At 32.4% G+C, this 20569-nt stretch overlaps 1 protein-coding gene across 4 annotated transcripts in view; it reads left to right on the forward strand.

Annotated features, from left to right (window-relative positions):
* The first annotated feature begins 102 nt into the window (after window positions 1–102).
* LOC129806247 (kinesin-like protein Klp10A) overlaps window positions 103–20569 on the forward strand; it is a 43386-nt gene continuing 22919 nt past the window's right edge. Inside the window, exons 1-5 of one of the 4 annotated variants that reach the window (XM_055854703.1) lie at window positions 127–263; window positions 689–900; window positions 13228–13433; window positions 19363–19512; window positions 20101–20149. In XM_055854703.1, the coding sequence (XP_055710678.1) occupies window positions 852–900; window positions 13228–13433; window positions 19363–19512; window positions 20101–20149 (454 nt within the window). In that variant the 5' untranslated portion in view covers window positions 127–263; window positions 689–851. Of the gene's footprint in view, window positions 264–688; window positions 901–8594; window positions 10340–13227; window positions 13434–19362; window positions 19513–20100; window positions 20150–20569 lie in introns of those variants that run through there. The other 3 variants (XM_055854704.1, XM_055854700.1, XM_055854701.1) reach the window with 3 other exon arrangements.

Consider the following 20569-nt stretch of genomic DNA (forward strand, 5'->3'; position numbering starts at 1 on the left):
TTTCGAATTAACTTCTTGTTGGACTTATGAGAAATTTTTAATGGAATATAGTGAAAATATAGAAAAAACCCTGTAAATTTTGATTTGAAAAACAACCAGTGAATAATTTGACGCAAGAGGGCGCTGACAGCGTACTTCAGTGAAGTTTTTGATCATGTCGCCTGTGAATTGCAGTTGTTTCAGTGTACAATTTTCCAATTAAAATATTTATGTGAATTCCACGAGTGCCGCCACAAAAGTGCCCCAAAAATCACAATTACAAGGTAAAGAAGATGTTTTGTGTGAAATTGGGCAGTTGCCCCAGTGGCCAGGGGGTGAAAAAGCCATGAGAAAAATGTGTCCGGACGCGCATACAAAAAATCCAGTGGCGGCGTTGGCTCTGGAAAGAAAAAGAAGATTCCCCCAAAAACGGGACACTTTTCAAGGCTTTTTGGGGCCCTTTTGTCCACTGTTTGGTATTGTGTGATGTAGTGCTAATTGTGGAGCTATTTGTTAGTTGATCAATTGCACGGAAAGTGGAATTAATTGGGTGCAATTGTGTGAGTGAAGCGCTTGAGTTGAGTTTGAGCGAATTGTCATGGCGTTTGGTCTCTCTGGAACACACAAAAAAAGGCCTTTTGGGGCGCTTTTTAGCCTCTGGATTGTGGCCCCAATTGCACCTGGTGATTGCTTTGATGTTCTTTTGCAGTGATACACGAAGCAGTGTGAAGAATTTCGAGAAATAAAAGCGTGAGAGATTGACTGGAGGAGCATCGGAAGATAATTTGGAAGGAAGGAGAGACAAGGCAGCTTTTAGTTTGGATTGTTCTTAGAGTGCTTAGGAGAAACAGGAGCGCCCCATAGGTCCCACGATGAATTGTCTGGAGATTGGGCAGCGCATTAAAATCAAGAGGACAGATGGTAAGTACCATTCATCAAAAATCCAACTAACCAAAGGGCTTTTGGGGATACCCCTGTGGACTGAGGGTCGACGGGAAGGTATTCTGCTGTCTCTGTCGCGTGATTCAGAAAGGTGCTGAACACAGAGACAGCAACAGACACACGGATTCTGGTGTGAAATTGTGCATGGGCGTCTGAGCACCTTTTTTGGAAGTATGACAGCCACTTTGCCAATCCCCCTCTCGTTCACACTCTCATTCCCTCTTTCTCGCACCAACTGTCTCGGAAATCGCCCAACAACTCAATGCTACGGCCTCCAAGATTCTCTCAAAGTGCTCCAATGCACTCAAAAGAGATTCCCTCTGAGACAAAATCCTCCCAGAAATCCTCCTGAAAGACAGAGGCTATTGACTCATTCTTAGAGCTCAATTATGGCTAATTTTGGCAAATAAGAGATTAGCTTTCCGGGGGCTTCTGGTGCTGGAAAAAAAGTAAGGCGTGTTGCGGAAATTCTGGCTGAAATAACGGCAAAATTTGGTGCTAATATTTTACGAGTTTCGTCTTTTTTTTTATCTTAACAAACTCTAAAAAATATCAATAAAAGGCAACTTATGTTGAAGAGTCTTTTGACCTATTTTGAAACAAGACGAAATGGCAAATTTTTTGAGAGTATTGATCGAAAGAATTCAAATGGATCTCTTGACTCAATTTTGGTTGGTATTCAGCGAAAAAGATCTGTAATCTGTTAATATAATAAAAAGTCTGAAAAGGTATGCAACAAACTTCACATTGATCATGCTGAAATGGAAATGTCAAACCGTTTGAACACCCTGTAGCCGATCGGCCGCAAAGTTTCACAGTAACAGAAAAATCCATGGAATTTTTCTCCTATTTTTCCGCGAGAGTTTCCGGGGAAATAAACGCTAATATTCCTCTCGGCATTCTGCGGAGTTATCAGCTTTTTTTCGCGTGGATTTCCTGGAAAAAAAAAGTCCGAGGAATTTTCTTGCAACATATCTGAGAGCATTCCCTGGAAATTGATTCAAAATTTCCTTTGAATATTCCGAGTATATTTTCTGATATCTTTCCGATCTAGACTCCATGGAAGTAAGCGCGAAAATTCAGCAATTATTTTTCGCCCTAAAGCTATAATTCTTGCGAGCTAGACATACTCAAATTTACGATATGGTAGCAATATTTTCAATGCAAAAGTAGAACAATTGAGTGTTCGTCTGATAGATGAATACTCTCCAAGTTCTAAGCTGCCAATTGGCACTGATCGTCCATATTTGTGGAAGTTTTTTTCTGGAAATTCTCTATGAAAGTTCCACGAAATTTTTAATCATTTTTGGAATTATTTTGAAGAAAAATGTGAAAAAATCCACTAGAAAAGTCGTGAAATTCCGTAATATTAAACCACGGAAGCCTCTAAGGCCGTTGCATGGAAATTTCCACGGATAATGTCGTGGAAATATAGAGGATTTTTCCGAATTTTTAAAGGGCTGACTGCCGATTATACGCTAATAATCCATAGGAAAAGCCGTGGAAATATTCGTTAGAGAAAAGTCCATGGAAACTCGCGGACATTTCTTATTAGACGGTCCTATACGGAGTTCCGCAAACGTCCATGGAACTCTAGGAAGAAATTTAGCGTTAAATTCCATCTCGGAAGCTTACGCGGATTTTGAGCGGCAAAGTCCAGGGAATTCCACGCTGATTTTTAGCGGTAAAATCAGCGAACATGGCAGAAAAGGCTGCTGGAAATCCAATGGAATCGCCGCGGCCGTTGGCTATAGGGGCTCCTTATAAAAATGTCCCCACCGTTTCATATGAAATTTCCTAGAAAAAAACAAGGGGTTACTCAAGATCGAAAATTTGTGTCCATATTCCGTTTATTCCATGGAATTCCAATGTGATTCTAGTAATTCCAAATGTGTGATTCTCTTAATAATTCAATGCGGTATTTTGTGATTTTCAATTATTCCATTCTGTGATTCTGTTTAGAGGGAACATTTCAAATGGTTTTCAAATGGAACAAAGATTCCGTTTTTTCCATTTTGTTTTTAACACTTTTGTTTTTCCCAGTTTGTCTTTGGAAATCTTGTCTTTCATATATTTTAAACAACTATATTTTATTAAATAAAATAGTGATATTATAATGGTGTTTTTTGAAGTTTTTAGTTTCGTTAGGGCAAAGGGAAATTTTCTGTGTTTTGGGAAATTTTTGGTTTTGTCCTTTTTGGGGCAAAAGGAAATTTTCTGTTTTTGAAAGGTTTAGTTTCGTTCTTTGGGGTAAAGGGAAATTCTCTGTTTTGGGAAGTTTTTAGTTTCGTCCTTTGGGGCAAAGGGAAATTTTCTGAGAAAAGGGAAATTTTTGTAAAGTTATAAAATATACTTTTGCAAAATGTGTTACAGACAAAATTTACAAAAATTTGTGCAAAATGTATAAAAGACAAGATTTCGAAAGACAAAGTTTCCAAAAAAAGCAAAAATTACCGAAGGCAAAGATTCCAAAGACAAACTGTGAAAAACAAAAGTGGAAAAAACAAAATGGAAAAAACAAAGATTACCGATCCCATTTCACATATATTTAATATATTTCCGGAAAAGTGACATAACCGGGGAGGGTCGTTGGATTTTTCCTGATTTTCCGAGGAAATTTCCTGTAGATTTTCTGGAGAAATTTCGAAAAGACAACCGGAAAACTGAGGAATTTTTCGAATGGGTATTCCTAATGAAGGTTGATGAATTTCTTCCCGCTTTTCTATTGAAATTTCCCATAGATTTTCCAAAAAAATCTTAGTAAAATTCCGGGAAAACTGGTTTGTTTCACGGTTATTTCCTAATTAAATCTTCAGGAAAAGTTTCTAAATTTTACCCACCTCCATGTAGAACTTTTTCTAGGTTTCCCTGGCAATTTCAATGGTAAATTTATTTGAATATTATTTTATTATCATTTTTTATTTGTTTTTTTTTTCTTTTTTATTTTTTTTATTTTTTCTTGCATTAATTTTTTATATTTATTATCTTTTAATTTACTTTTTTTTCTATTTCTAATTTTGATTTCCTACGCGAGATTCTCGGGGCTTTCTTGAAAGAAGCTGCAGAGCTTCCAAAAAACATCTCAGCTGAAGTATATCCTTAAATGAAAATAAATTTAATACGGTTTTTTTTTTAGAAAATCTATTAATTTTCCCTGTCTGTGTTGGGAATTTTCAATGAATCTTCCCAGACATTTCTCTACAAATTTTACTATTTTCACTTGAGTATTAGTAATACACCTAAAAAGGGTAATATTTACACCGATTTTGGATCAATAATGCAAGGTAAAATAAACATTTCCGGAATGTTATTTTAACTTTTTCGGATTTTTCTTTCGGAGTGAATGAATTTTACGAGGATTAGCGACAACAACGCCAAGTGGTAAAAATATAAAACTTCACTTTGGGTTTGTTCTGGATACTTTTCGAAATGTCAATTGAATGAAAAGAAACATGGAGAGTAATGGTACGCGTAATGTCGCAAATAAGATTAATGGGAAGGGCTCCTATCTGTATTTAAAAAATTATTGATTTAAACGCTAATCCTTGATACTAAATCCTCAGTGTATGATAGTTCCGGCTGATCTTTTACCACCAAATTTTCTGAGCTGAGTGTTCTCGAGGATCAGCCTGTGTCTATAATTCGGCATAAGTCTGACGAACTTGGAATGTTTTAGAATGTGTTGTACGATTTAGCAAAATCATTTATACTGTGGCATAATCAAATGTTGTCAGTTTAAACAAACTAAATAAATAAAATATTTCAAAGAATTCAATGAATACAGAATCTTGATGATAAAAAATTCTTGGATAGAAATATTCAAGTTTATGATTAAATTTATAAATGATTTTATTTTATATCTGTTTAAAATTTTATTGTATAACTTTTATTTTTAACCAAAATGTATACGAATTTTAATATATTTCATTAATTTTATCAAATTATCGTTCGAATGCTAAAATAGACTAATCGCTAGCTTTCCTGAGTACTTAATTCTTTAATACTTTTTAGGTTAGGATGAACATAACCTTAATATTTGAAAACCGCAATTTCTTAGTAAAAATCGGTGAAATGTCTGTGTAACAGTCTTTCTTGTCCAGTGATTACAAATAATTATTTTAAAAAAAAATTAAAAGAAAATTATAAGTAAATAATTAAATTCAAAAATTATTCGTTTATTTTTTACAAACAATTCAAGAAATCGTATTCATATACGAATTTGTATTTACTATCATTTACCAATGCTAGCAAAAGCATATAATATTTTCTAAAGATTTTATTTGAAACCAATCAATAATTCTCCCCAAAATTTTCAATTTGTATACAGCCTTTAAAATTTCCCAATGGGTTTCTGTTCTTGATATCTCTCACAAAAGGGCACACATAAAACAAGTTTCTTATTTGAAACTTTCCTCATGAACATCACATCAATATTCCTCCCCACACTGATTGATGGTTTTCCCCCCACAAGAAAATTTCAATAACTGAATAACTCTTTCGAGAAAGAGAAAATCAATTAACCCCATCGACTTATGGGGTCATCAAAAAAAAATCTTCAATACATTTCTTGGAATTGTTTTCTTGAAGGAAATTTAAAAAAAATATAAGTTTATCTATTTTAGATGTTTTATTGATGAAATAATAAATTTCAGCAGGTTATCGGCAAAAAAAGCCGCACTAATTGTCGCGTGTGCAAATAATTAACTTTGACACAGAAAAAAAAATACAAGTGAACTTGACATTCTAAAAAGGCGATTTTCCAGCTGGAAAAGTGAGTTTGTGTTTTCTAGAAGAGTATTTGAAGTTAAAAGAAAAAAAATTGGTCAAAAATTGATGTCGTGTGACGAGGCATCGAGCGTAACAAATTATTTGAGTAAAGTGATAAACACTTTGGGATTATTTTCTGGAGATTTTGAAGGGTTAATAAAAACACAAGAGAATGGGAGGAAGGAAAAAACTAATCCCTCGGAGATAGAGAGAAATTAAGATTAGTTTTTATTGCTCGAACTCTGAAAATAGAGAGCAGTATGTTTTAAAACAATTAAAACTTATAAGTTTTGTCCGTTTTTTTAAATAAACGTTCCACAAAATCTAATATTGAGAACTTCAAATGGATTTTTAGAACTTTATGGAAGCGTGGAATCAGCTTTTTTTTCTTCAAGAAAACTTCAATGTCTTAAAGGCCTTTTAGAGAATCTCTGAAGCTCTCCACATTTTTTAAAATAATCAAAATCGGTTAACCATCGAATTTATGAAGAACTTTCGTAAGAAACTTGTTAGAGAAGCCTTTGAGACTTTAAAGATCATTTTCCATTAAATTTTTTAATCCATTTCCCGGAATTTTCTTCAAAGAAAAATTAATCTGGTGACTTTGGTGAGCTTTTATCTTCAATGAAAGATCCGGATCCATCGAGAAATTTACCCAATTTTTCATACGACAATTTCCTCGAAGAAAAGTCTTTATGCTTCCGGAACGCCTTTTAGATCAGGAAAATTTCATGAAATCAAAATTTACATCACTTTCTTTCTCAAAAGATTTGCATAAGTCTATCCCACTCTTTAGGGCTCAAAATTGGACTCAAATAAATTTAATTTGTTTTGATGTTCAAAAGAAGAAGAAGAATGCAAAAGAGTAGGATAGACATATACAAAACTTTCAAGAAAGAAACGGATGTGAATTTTGATTTAATGAAATTTCCCTGATCTAAAAGGTGTGCCGGAGCCATTACAATTCTTTTTAAATAATAATGGCTCCGGCACACCTTTTAGATCAAGAAAATTTCATGTAATCGAAATTCACACATCTTAAACGTTTTGTATATGTCTATCTCACTCTTTCACACTCTTCTTCTTATTTTAGACATCACTTAAAATTGATCAGTCAAACAGCTCAAATGAATTTTTGTGTGAAAGAATGAGATAGACGTATGCAAACATTTGAGAAAGAAAGTGATGCGAATTTTGATTTTAGGAAATTTTCCTGATCTAAAAAATGTGCCAGAGCCATAAAAATCGATATCTTAGAAAAAATAACTTAATATTCACGTTTTGATAAACTATTTAAAAATTTTATCAGCTATCCGAATTACTCAAAATCGGATTGAAATAGAATTTTTAACGATTTTTCAAGTTACTATAATAGTAATAAAATTAAGCAACAAATTGGCATAAACTTCATTCAACTGACTGATAGAAAATTTCCACTATTATCGCGTGTAATAGAATCAATTTGATTGTCGTAGTAATTTTTCAACCGATTATCGCAGCAAAAAGTCCAACTTTCAACTATACTTTCGTTTGAACTCATTCTTCTTCTTATATTTTTTTTGTAATTTCAGTGCAACTGTTAAAGGAAAATTCAACTTAATTTGCTTTTTAACTACTAAAATTCAACTTGCTTGTTTTTTAACTTTGCTTAGTACGATAATCGTTACAAATTTACTACAATTATCGATGCTCTCCTATTACACGCGATAATCGTAGTAATTATTTTTTTACTGTGTAGGATTAGGGTGGAATAACCGGCTATCGCCGTGTTTAGGAAAAAATTAAATTCATTTAATCATAACTATTGAATCCTTGTTACAAGATAAGTCAAATTTGACACAAAGTTACTTAGATGTATTGGCTCTAGATACGTGAAAACAATAATCCTAGAACATAACGCTGGACTAATTAAAAAACTGATTTTTATTAATAATGCAAAAATAACCATTTCGCCAGTTTTGTAAAATTTGTAACCACTTCTCGCCACCCACTTGAAAAGAACCACACTCGGTTATTTTAGGCAATGCTATGAAAAGAATACATTCACCATTTCTCTTTCCTTGTGATCACTTTATTATTACTCTCTTTAAATGATTTTTCTTCACTTTTATTTGAGAAATCAAATTATGGGGCTTTTGCAGAAAGTAAACAATGCAGTGAAGTTAGCAACGAAGTGAAGTTAGCGTCGCCTATTGAAAAGATATGGCGACAGGTGGTAAAATCAATTCCAGAATATTACCACTTCTCGCCATGCCTCATTTTTATACAAAAATAATATAAAATGAAATATTAATTGACTAAATACAAATTTTATGTATTCCACAAGTGCAATTAAATATTCAATAGACAAATTATTTACCCAAATAGGTATTTTTGGCCTGATGAAAATTTGACGACACTTAGTACATTTGGTAAGAGATGTTGGATTCGATGCACTTGCTTAAAATATTGCTCTAAAAAGTGATCAAAATCGTGAATCCAAAACGAATAATTATTATTTTTCGATTCTATGCGTAGAAGCAGAAACAATACAAAAAAATTGCGACTCATTTATTTCATAAATTGCGAAAAATAGCGATTTCAATGTAAGTGGCGAGAAGTGGGGCACTGGCGAGAACTGGTGATTCCACCCTAGCCCTCTGACAGTCGATTAATCCTGGGCTACGAATACGTCAACAGAACCTTAAAAAGGGTAATCTTGTTAGGCCTCCACCACCAGTGGAACGCGCCTGAGTACTGTTTTCCAAAACCTTGGCTATTTTGATCCCACAGAACTGTTTTTTATGTCCGATCCCTCTATACTTTCATTTTCTTTTCCCCTCTTACTTTAAGTCTGACCACGTGTTTAATATCATACTTTCGGAATCTTGGAAAAAATTACATAACAGAGAAATACTGACTGGGTCCTTTATATAGGCTAATGCAGATGCGTTGCCCTCCTGAATTATACGCTTAAGTGTAAAATTGAAAATAATAGGCCTACGTACTTGTGGGACCAGGGGGGAAGTGCTGTCTTGAGGAATTCACTACTCCTAGACGCTATCGAGGCATATTCGTGACAGTATTTCAAAACCGATTTAAAGTCTGATAAGAACTTTCTGAAAGGTCTTTGAATTCCTGATTAGGCTGTAACCATTCGAAAAAATATATAGCTGTTTTTAGTCAAATTTGACAACATATCACCGAAATCATAAATAGGAGCATTCTTACAAAGCTAGAATGCTTTGCCTCCCTTTTTTTATTGTATAGTATTTTTTAAAGTTATAGTTGATAAGTCAAAAATAGTTTGTTTTTTTGCTCCCTAAAAGTAAATAATCGTCTGTTCATGATTGGGATTATCGCATGGAGACATAAATGGAAAAATTGATGAAGAAATGACAGACGGAGATTAAGGAAGAAATAGTCAGTTGAAATAACATTTAAAAAGAAAAATAACAACAAAAAAAAGAAACATTACATAGATAGAGAGATGTTGGCATAAGGCACTTCTCGCAGTTGATGTTAATTTCTCATTCGCGCAACAACTTTTGCTCTCAAGCTCAACATCCATTCTAATATTATTGGGAGAGTTTTCTCTTTTGTGCATTTTATTAACAATTTTACAATTGTGTTGTGGGCATTCTGTGAGAATTGAATAGTTGGAGGTTTTTTTTTTTGGACATTGAAATGTATTTAATTGGTGTATTTTGCTGAATAGGGGGAAAAGTTTATTTGAGATGTCTCTACATTGTAGTGAGACTTTTACCGTGTTTTTCAATTTCCTGTTGTATTGATATAAACATTTCAAATTTGTAGTGCATCAAATTGTGATAATTAAACTATTGCAACAAATAATGTTAATGCGCTGAAGTGATTGATTAGAGACGAACAAAACAATTAATTTTTTTTAAACATTAAAGAGAGAAAACATATTAAAACATTTTGTGACAAACATTCGGCTAGAGAGTGAAAAAAAAAAACCGCCAATAGACTCAACAAATTCTCTTATCGATCATTTTTACGTCAAGTTTTTACCCATTTTCGGAACATACAAAAAGAAAGCACCAAAACGAGAACAAAAAATTGAAGCAAATTTGCGGCTAATGCGATAGAGAAAGACTAATCAATGTTGAGGCGAGGTCAAAAAATTCTCATTTTTGCGAAAAAATATTAAAAATAATAATAATAAAAAAAAAAGACTGAAAATGTGTCTCTTGGCGTGCGTTGAAACAGCACCACCAAATCCGGGACATTATTGATAAAACAAGACTCTCTGGCACAAAAGCACATTAGCTGGAATCTTCCCCTTGGTTGTCTTCTTCTTGTGACGTTCCTCGTGAAGTATACACGTTATATTTTCATTTTATGTGACCTCCTCAATTGAGACACAAAAAAAAAACATTTATTGGTTTTTGCAAAAGAAACTGTAAGAGACAAGAATAAAAAGATAGAGAAAAAATGCCATCGTGGCTACGTAAATCATTTGAGTGGGTGAAGCAGAAAAAGTGCTTAAAGGGCAAAGGGAAGAAATCCCTGTCCAATGTGCGAGTTAATAATGATTTGAGTCCAGCTAAAAGGCAATTTCGTGGTGAAAAAGACATCAATATCTACAGAGATTATGGCAAATTCCTAGCTGATGGATATTTCTTCTTCAAAGATGAAACACCTGAATGTAAATTTTGCTAAAATTATTGTGTCTATCTCATTATATTTACTGGGTCATGAGGTTATTGTAAAATGTGAGGTTATGTTGAACTTAACCTAAAAAATTAATACATTATTTTCAAAGGGCAAAAGTTATCCTTTTCTGGATCCTGTTATCTTAAATGCATGAAAATCCAAAGTCAGAAACTTGAGAAGAAACAATCTAACCTCAAAAAAAATTTAAGGTTAGAATTTGGTATTTTTCCTGCCATAATAAAAATCAGGGTTTACCTTAGGAATAATAATTCAACCAAAAGGAAACTTCTAATTTAGAGATTTTATTCAAAATGCATCAATTCGATTCAAGAGATTTTTTTCCCAAAAAGAACTTTTTGAGGTTAGAATTTTGTAACTGTCCTGTTGAGGTTACAACTCCTAATTTCGAACAAAAACCATTTAATTTTGTTTTAAATTTTTTTAGGGAATAAATGAAACACAAAAAGCTTTGAAAGTTAATGCATTCGGATTAAGAATATGAATCGAACGTTCATGCCTTCGAATAATGTGAATTTTCATTTAGTTTTCCTAAAAGACTTACATATTTCTATTTAAAATTAGTTGACTTATCATCAATTGTTGATAATTCTGTGATAATTTAGTGTAAATCTCTTACGAAAAACAAACAAAATTCAGCAAGGGAGAGCACTTTTCTCTACATTAAAAAAAATTAAAGAAATAGGGGAAAGTACTCTCCCTTCGAACGTTCATGCCTTCGAATAATGTGAATTTTCTTTACTTTTCCTAGGGACTTACACATAATTATCACATAATTATTAATAATTCATAATAAGCTAACTAATATTTCGCATAAATGTGTAAGAATCTTAGGAAAAATAAAAGAAAATCCACATTATTCGGAGGCATAAACATTAGAATGGAGAGTACTTTCCCCTACACTCAGAATACTTACGTCTTTAAAAAATTGTAAAATTTTTAGTATTTGGAAGATACAATTTTGTCCAAAATGATATTTAACTTAACCTGAAAAATTAACTTTTGAGAAAAGGTAACGCTAGAAGATCTTTTCGAATACTTGGTATTCTTTTTTTTTTAGGTTAGAAGTTAAGGATTTACTTAAAATTCTTCAGCACAAAAAAACTTAGAGCTATTGAAAAAAATTAAGCTCTAAAAACAATTTTAGTCGAGATTTTATTGAAATATTTTCTTTTTAACTTTTAAATAAATTACTTCACAAAGCTTAAAAATAATTTTTTGAGGTTAGAATTTGTTCAGATCTTAAGCAAGCAGTTTTTGACTTTTTTTTATGTTTGGGAGTTTATAATATTCAAATATTTTAAAACCATTTAAATATGATAAACAATTGTGTAACTTGAACAATATTCTCAAGTTTAAATTTGTTAAAAGAAATCTCTTGAAATAAGTTTTACAAATATATTCCAAGATTTCTAAATACGTAAAGCAATCTTAAATGCTTTGGCCTAACAAAATTTACCTTTAAAGCAGTAATTAATACAAACTTTTATTTTTCTTCTCCATTTTAAAAGATTTTCATTCTAACCTCAAACATTTTGAGGTTACAAATTTTTAAATTTTTGGAGATTTAGGTGAAATGCTTTTAATCTCTTAGAAATTAAATACAGAAGTTTTATCTTAATGTTTTTATTACCATTTTAACAATTTAGGATACCTTTCTCTGAGATAATGCAATGACTTCTTTTAGGTTATGATTAACATAACCTTATTTTTTTTAAGTAATCTTATTTTTTGAGTTTAAAAAATGAGGCCGTAATTTATATTTTAATTTTTTTATGAAAAATCTTAAACTAAGTTTTCCATACGTTTTCAAAGTTTTCTAAATACATTCAATTATAACCTCACTTTTTTTCTTCTTAAATTTGTAACTGATCTAAATAAATATGCCTCTAATGCAATTATATTTTAATCATTTAATAAAATCTATTAAGTTTTTATTTTCCATTTTTTTACCCTCAAACTTTTTAAGGTTAGTTTTTTTTTGATTTTGACGATTTAGGTAAAATGCTTTAAATCACTTTGAAATTAAATATAGTCGTTTTATCGTAATGCTCTAATTATTATTCTAAGAATATAGGATACCTTTCTCCAAGATAATGCCATGATTTCTTTTAGGTTACGATTAACATAACCTTAAATTTTTTAAGTAATTTTACTTTTTGCGTTTAAAAAATGGGAGCGTATTTTATATTTTATTTTTTTTATGAAAAATCATAAACTAAGGTTTCCATAGGCTTTCAAAATTTTCTAAATACATGCTATTATAATCTGAAATTGTTTTTTTCTTAAATTAGCAGCTGATCTAATTGAACGTGCCTCTAATGCAATTACATTTTAATCATTTAATAAAATCTCTTAAGTTTTTATTTTAACCTCAAACTTTTTAAGGTTAGTTTTTTTTTTTTATTTTGGAGATTTAGGTAAATTGCTTCAAATTCAAATCACCTAGAAATTAAGTCAAATCGTTTTATCTCAAGTTAATATTCTAATTAGCATTCTGAAAATTTGGCTTTCTTTTCACTCAGATAATGCAAGGTTTTTTTTTAAGGTTATGATCAACATAACCTCAAATTTTAAGAAATCTGTATTTTTCGATTAGTCAGATAATCTATTTAATATTTTAATTTTATTAACGATGACACTTTGCTATCAAAAGTTCATCTTTACTATTTCATAATCAAATGAAACAGATTTTTCCCATGTTTAATGGCAGGAGAAATGAATATGATCAGGAAGTGAAATCGTGCCAGACATAATTTTCACATGATTGATTTTTTTTTCTTTCGGAAAGTCTCAATTGCCGCAGTAATAAATAAATAGCAGGAATATTTTGTCTCTAAGTCACTAAATCATGTTTTCTAGGTCGAATTCATTCAGCCATGGTGTCAAAGGTGAATCCAGTGGCACGTTCTGTCACTGTTGAGTGGTGTGAGGAGAATGAGACAAAGGGCAAGGAGGTAGAATTGGATACAATTCTATCCCTCAATGCTGATATTCTCAATGCAGAACCTGTAGCAGACACTAGGTGCCTTGTGGAACCTACGCCAGCACCAGCTAACCTCAGTCGAGTAAGTTACAATTTTCTTTTTGTTTGTCCCTTTATTACTGTTTTTTTTTCCTTGAATTTTTCCAATGAAAATGGCAAGTTAAAAAGAAAATCAAAGGATTGTCTTCCCTTTAGCCCCCTTTCTACTTTTTCTCTCTCTCTCTTTGACCCACTTTTCCACGCAACTTTTTGCATGTTGAGAATTTTTCTTGTCTTTAAATTGAAATTCAGGACAATGCATTTCTTGTGGAAATTGCAGGTGTTTGGTTGAAAAGAAAGAAGAAAAAAAATAAAAGAAACATTGAATACTCCTCTCACTATCTCTCTTGCGAAATCTTCCTTTTTAAACTTTTTTTTTTTCATTCCTCGAATTAAACCCAAACCCGACTTTTGAAGTTAAACTGCGGTCAAATGATAGATAAGAGTTTAATGTGTCTGATTACACATTTTTTTTCGTTTAATTTTAATAAACTTGTACCGAAAGAGAAAACAGTTTTTACACAAGTCTGTTAATCTTGAGAGACTGCACAAAGTGGCTGGAAAATCAATTGAATGATTTGCCAGTATTTTCTGGTTTTACAAATTGCAGAAATTTATTAGAAAAGAGAAGCGCCAGATTAAGCTTCTTATCTGTCGAGTGACTCTTGTGCATTTTTTGTTTTCAAAGAAGGTTGCATTTCCGGAAATATTGGTTTAATTATTATTTTCTAGATAATTGAAAATGATAGGGCTATGAAGTAGGGGAAGGCTTTCAAATTTCGCACACATTCTGCCTTCCAGGACTTCATATTTTTTCATATTCTGTTAATAATTAACAAGGATCCCAGTCTTGAATTCGTGTCTCAGATGTTATCCCTCAAAATTATTTTCGCATCATTTACCGTTTACCGGTTTTTAAATGATTTAATCCGATTTGTAAATCACTCAGAACATTGCCCAAAATACACCTCAGGAGCAATATAACTGAATTTTGAATAAAAATTAGTTAACAGTTATGAACCGATTCGGAACCGATTGGAACCGGTTCAGTTTTATCGGAAATTCCAAGACCTTTCCAACGATCAAAAAAAGAAACCACTCGGATGAGGAATACGCTCTCTAAAGCCTTTTTAACTTTTGACCTTGAAAAACTGTTATTAGGAATGGTTCAACGGTATTTTCGGTAAAAATGAAAAAAAATGCACAATGCGTTTTCGAGGGATTCCAAAAACATGGTTTTGAAGGGAAAGGGGAGGAAATGTGGGAAATGTTAACGATCCATAAGTCGACTTATGTGGGGTCCTCCGAAGATCTCAAGTCGCTATCTCTCACTGCTTGGCCTTTAAATCTGGCGACTTTCGGACGGAAAGAGGGTCAGATGGACGCCATTTGTCAGAAATCGTTTGAAACGCGAAGATTTATTGAGAAAAGTAGTCTCCGGGGGGTGCAAAGTAGAGTTCGAGCAGTTATATGAAGTGTTCGAAGCTACAGCCTGTACGAAGCCCAGGGGCATGACATTTCCTATGTTTCCCATATGTTTCTAGCGAGCTGAAAAATATTTTGAGTTTATTAGCTGTTTTCTGTCATTGTAGAATGAATTAGTAAAAAATACTAATACAAAATAAAAGCCAATTTAATAACGAAGAGGCAACCGAAAACCCTAAATTGGCATTCTACGTAGTTTTGGAGATATCTCGTGAAATGTGTACGAAAACAGGGAAAAAATTACACTAAAACTGGTCGCATTTTTCAGAGCTAATGTCACCCCCCTGACGAAGCCTATTGCTGCTTTTTATTAAATCTATTGAGTAATAATTCTGAATTTTTAAAGGTTATGTACTCAGCCAAATATAGGTTATTTTGAAAAGTGAGGTTATGTTCATTTCAAAGAGCTTCAATACAAAGACAAAGTAAATATTTTGGAAACTAAATTTCTTAAGTAATTCGTAAAATAGTAAAGGACCGTTTTACGGGTTTTGCGTGTTTTTTTTAGTCTACTTAAACCAATTTTTGTGGGCCAAGTCCGAAATTCCCGAAAGGGAAAATAAAAATTTTATCATTTACGATGATTATACTTTTCAAAATGGCGGACTATTGAAATTTAAAAATTCTAACCTACAATTTTTTTAAGTTTACAACTTGAAAGAATATCAAATGCTGTAAAAGCGAACTAAATTCTTTTATCATATATAAATTAGAAAAGAAAGAGTTTTAGTATCTTTTCGACTATATTTTGTTTAAAAAGAAAATAAAACAATCGGATTTTCACTAATAACCTCTTTACCAAGTATTTTTTCTTCAACATTATATAACCTATCATTTGCAATAGAAATATTTGGTTATGAAAAACCAGCTAAATTTTGACGTTCTAATTGAGGCTCCTTCCTTAAGTTTCTGACTAAATGATTTTAATCTTGCTGAATAAATTTGTATTCTGTCAAAAAAGCGAATTCAGCGTTTATGTAACCATATGACATTTGCAGGTCTTGGCGGACTTTTGTGGTAATTCCGATCTTGAATTTAGATTTAGATTTAAAGTGAGAGTAAAATGTACAGAGAGTTCCGGCTTAAGTGAAAACGGATTGAACGAAATTGATATGAATTGCCTACTCTTGGGAACTAATTTATAAAGTTATTTTTTAATTGCCCCTAAATGTATGCAAATTTGTTTGCAACGCCGAAAATGTTTTGCATACATCGCAGCGTTTCTGTATCTTATTACAAAGATATCTCTTGTGGATATGCAAATTTTCTGTGTCACTGGGAGTAAATTCACGGGCTTTTTTTCGGTACCGAAAATTTCTTTCAAAGCGGAACTCCCTGCACTCGATTTCGATCAAACCAATATTTTTCTGATCAACTTTTTGATATCAGAATGACAGCTGTCAATCACTAGGGAAATTTAAATACATCCATTTAAATGGGGCTTTATCTGTCATTTTCACAACCAATCCTCAGAGACAAATTGCGGACAAAAATTCAGATTGACTTATAAGGGAGGGGGGGTCATCGCAAACCAGAAGACTTTATCTCCAACCGTTTGATCTCTACGAACTTAAGGGAAAATATTCACAGTCACACTTCACTTAATTGAATATTTTGTTAAATTCTTAAATTGAATTCAAGGGGTAGTTAACTGTGCCGCTCACGGTTCACTGGAGTGCCGATCTGTCGATTGCTTCCAAAAATGGTGCCGACCCGCCGATCTCTGCCCCATTTTGCCAATCGCCGCTCTCGGTTCATTCTGAGAGCCACTTGTTCACCCCTTGATTGAATTTCTATGATTAATTGCTAAAGTTTTTACACACAATGTTTTTGTAGAAATATAAAGTTTGTGGTGAATTTGTTGAGGATTTATAAAGAGAGAGAGAGAGAGGGAGAGTAGACAATGTTAAGTATAATGCACCTTTTGTCCAAGATCCTTGCAGAATTTCCTTGTTGAAGTTGTTTTGTGCAAGAAACATCTAAAATTCACCAGAAGTATGACTTGCACCAACTTTATAAGGGAGAACAAGATGCTTTTTTATTATTCTTCTGCAAAATTGTGTCTCACCACTCAACACCTGAAAAATTTATGAATTTCTGTAGGAGAGATGCTGAAGTCACTGGTTTTCATGAAGAAAAATTATCCCTTTAGAATTCTAAACCACAAAGTGAGAGAGAAAGAGGGAAAAAAGTTGAATAAAACAAGGAAGACAGTTCTTTGGAAATTGAAGAAAATTGCACCCAAGAGAGTGAAAAATGCCTCAATTTACCAAATTTCTTTTTGAACAAATGATTCCTGTTGATTATAAAGTTGCGCTCGGGTAAAAAATGAAGCAGCAGAGGATGGTAAAAGCGGAATGAATGATTTTTAACATTACTTTGTTGCCTGTAGCAACTGAAATTTTCACGTTATTTGTGTGCTGTAACTAACAAAAATTTTCCTGTTGCCTAGGACATCAATTGTCCATGGAGGAAGTCAATGAATTGGCTAGGTAAAAGAACCAGGGAGGGGTCGAATGTGTGGTAATAAATTAAATTTCGCAATTTCTTGCCCCAAACAGAAGCACAATCAAGTGATGAAAAATTACCATACAGAAGTTTTTCCAAGCAACTCTTGGTTTAGTTTCTTGTCTCAAGTGGCACTTTTTTGTAGAACATAATAGTCAAATACATTTTTTTTTTAATAATGTGAATGTCCAATGGAAAAGAAGAGACTTTAGTTTAGAGTTCTTGCTATAAGTGTCAATTTGTCGTTTGGGAAATGTTCAGTCTCTTTGTCTCATTTCCCGAGGTAAGTTTTCCGGTGGAAAAAACTGTGACTTGTGAATGAGTTTTATTCATTTCTCAGACTTAAGGAATTGACATGTAATCGAATTATGGAATTCTAAAGGTATTTAATGGGAATTCTAAACAATTCGTAACAATTCATAAAAAACAGTTAAACATAATTTAAAGAATAATTCTGGACTAGTTTTAGTGAAAAAGAAGAAGAATTGACAACCGTGCCTAAACGTCAAACACAAAAGTTTTTTTAGGTTATGATTAAACAGCTGATTTAGTTAATCCCTTTGGAATTTACAATGCAGCAGACTTATAATTTTTCTAAACCGTTCGAAAATTCAAACACAGCGACAGTTTCGCGTATGCATTAGGGGAAAGTGCCTATGCTTGATACCTTTGGAAGCTTCGTAATGACTAAATTTTCTATGTTTCACAATATATATGTGACTCATCCCAACCATATTTTAAAAACTATGGGAAAGTGGCCGATTTTTAAAATATATTGCACAGTCACGTTTATTGAGAAACATAGGAAAAATTTAGTCATTACGAAGCTTCCAATGGTATCAAACATGGGCACTTTCTCCTACTTCAATAAACAAATTTTCGAGTGAAATGAGTAAATGGACATGATACTTTTAACTTGTAAAAAGGTTACTTTAAAATTTGAGGTTATGTCAGAAATAACCTCGAAAAAAGAAAACGATCTCACAACGTAGAAAATTTTCTATGTTTATTTATACGCTTATTTGTCTTTGCTTACCATTAGGAACTACAAGGAGTTCCGCTTTCAAAGAAATTCTCGGTACTGAAAAAAGCCCGCGAATTCACTCCAGTCACACAGAAAAATTGCATACCCGCAGGAGAGGCCTTTGGAATTTATTACGGAAACGCCATGATGTATGCAAAAGATTTTCGGTGCCAAGTTTTCAGCATATTTTCAGCGCCAACGGTTCATATGTATTTTAAATTTACCGCGTGCAAAAACACTTGCATACATTTAGGGGCAATTCAAAAAATTACTTTATAAAATTATCTCCCAATAGTAGGCAATTCATATCAAATTTTCTCAATCCGTTTTCACTTAAGCCGGAACTACCTGTAATTTGGGAAGTCATTCAACTTACACTGAGAGAAATCCGAAAAAGTTAAAATAACATTCCGGAAATGTTAATTTTACCTTGCAGTATTGATCCAAAATCGGTGTAAATATTACCCTTTTTAGGTGTATTAGGGGTTAAAGTTACCCTTTTTCATGTTAATTTTACCCTTAAAAAGGTGTAAAATTAACATTAAAAAAATGTTGATATATTTTTACACCTAAAAAGTGTTAAAGTTACGAGGAAAAAAAGTTAATCGCACCCCCGTTTTTTGTCAATGTAAAAACGATTTTTCAAGATTAAAAGATATAAAAGGCTCTAGAAAGCATATTTCTCAACCGTTTGGAGCACGTTTGGGGTCATTGGAAAGGTCTTGGCATCCCCGACATGTCTGAAGCGGTTCCAATCGGTTATGAATCGGTAATAAACCGGTTATGAACCGATAATATTTTAAAGTAATTTTTGGATGATCTTTTCAGTGATTTATAAATCAGTTCAAACCAATTCCTTAAGTCTGTGGAAAAACGTTTTGAGATATTCGTCTTTTTTTTTGTTTTCTTTCCAAAAAAAAATTGTGATTAAAAAAATGCATTTGGTTTCTGAAAGGACTCTTCCCATTCATCTGTCGAAGATGATGTATTCCCAAATGAGGCGGAAGATGAGGAAAATGGTGGTCAACAGAATCATGCTGGAAGCAATTCTGTTCCAGCCAGTGGAACACTCTCAATTCGGACTCCGGTAGCCGGAAATAAATCGGTACACATTTGAACACAAAAATTATTTTTGCTGTGTTGTCTACCTTTCCTCTTGTCTTCTTTGGAAAATAGATAAGATGTCATTTCTCTTTTTTTTTACGTTGTCTCTTGAAATATATTTTTTCTTAATTATTTTTCTGGCTATTGCTGTGGTATTATTTCGCAATTTTTCTTTTTTTTTTAAGCACAATAACACAATCCGTTTTACCAGCAATTTTTTGTTTAAAATTCAAATATGTATAGACATGGTTAGAGAGATGTTTCCTCCAGGTTCGTCTTCTTTTTGGTTGGTTTTTTTTTTAAAGAAAAGTTTTGTTTGGTGGAAAACAAGAAAAAAAAGATTCCTCTGAGATAAGACAGCAGAGCGAAGTAACACTTTTTCAGTTGGCAAAATCCACCTGAAAAAAAATGTACAGCACAGTGCACAGAAATATTTCTTATGTTTTCATATAATTGATGTTGATGTTTTTTCTTGTAATTGGATTTTGTTGAATAGCATGATTGGTGAAGTGCTGGATTTTTTTTTATTGAGACATAGTACATTTATTCAATGATTTCTAATGGAATTTATCTTCTCTTTCTCTTTCAGAATGCTACACAGGGTGCAATTCGATTAGGAATTAGCAATAATATTCACGGTAATAATCATAAAACTCTTTTTCATGATCAATTAAAATATGGGATTAAATGTTTTGGGTTGATCGAAAAGTTCGTTGACTTTACTGATATTTACATTAATTTTAATTACTATAATTTTTTCAATGAGTTCCTTGAAAAATATAGTAATGTTTGCATTTGAACCAAAGAAAATACCTTTAATGTTAAAGATTGACATGAAGATATGCTTCTCGATGGAGACATTTGACCTTGACGAAGGTCAAATCGCCTACATAATTCCTCAAAAATATTAAGTTAGTGAAATACTCTGAAAAATTTTAAACACTTCAAATGTTCCAAAAGCTAATCAAAATAAATAATGTCCTAGAATTTTTTTTTTTGAGGTTAGAAATCATTTGTCTTGATTTTAAAATCTTTATTGAAATCTCGCAAAAAACATG

The sequence above is a fragment of the Phlebotomus papatasi genome, chromosome 3, assembly GCF_024763615.1.
Source record: "Phlebotomus papatasi isolate M1 chromosome 3, Ppap_2.1, whole genome shotgun sequence".
Classification (NCBI taxonomy): Eukaryota; Metazoa; Arthropoda; class Insecta; order Diptera; family Psychodidae; genus Phlebotomus; species Phlebotomus papatasi.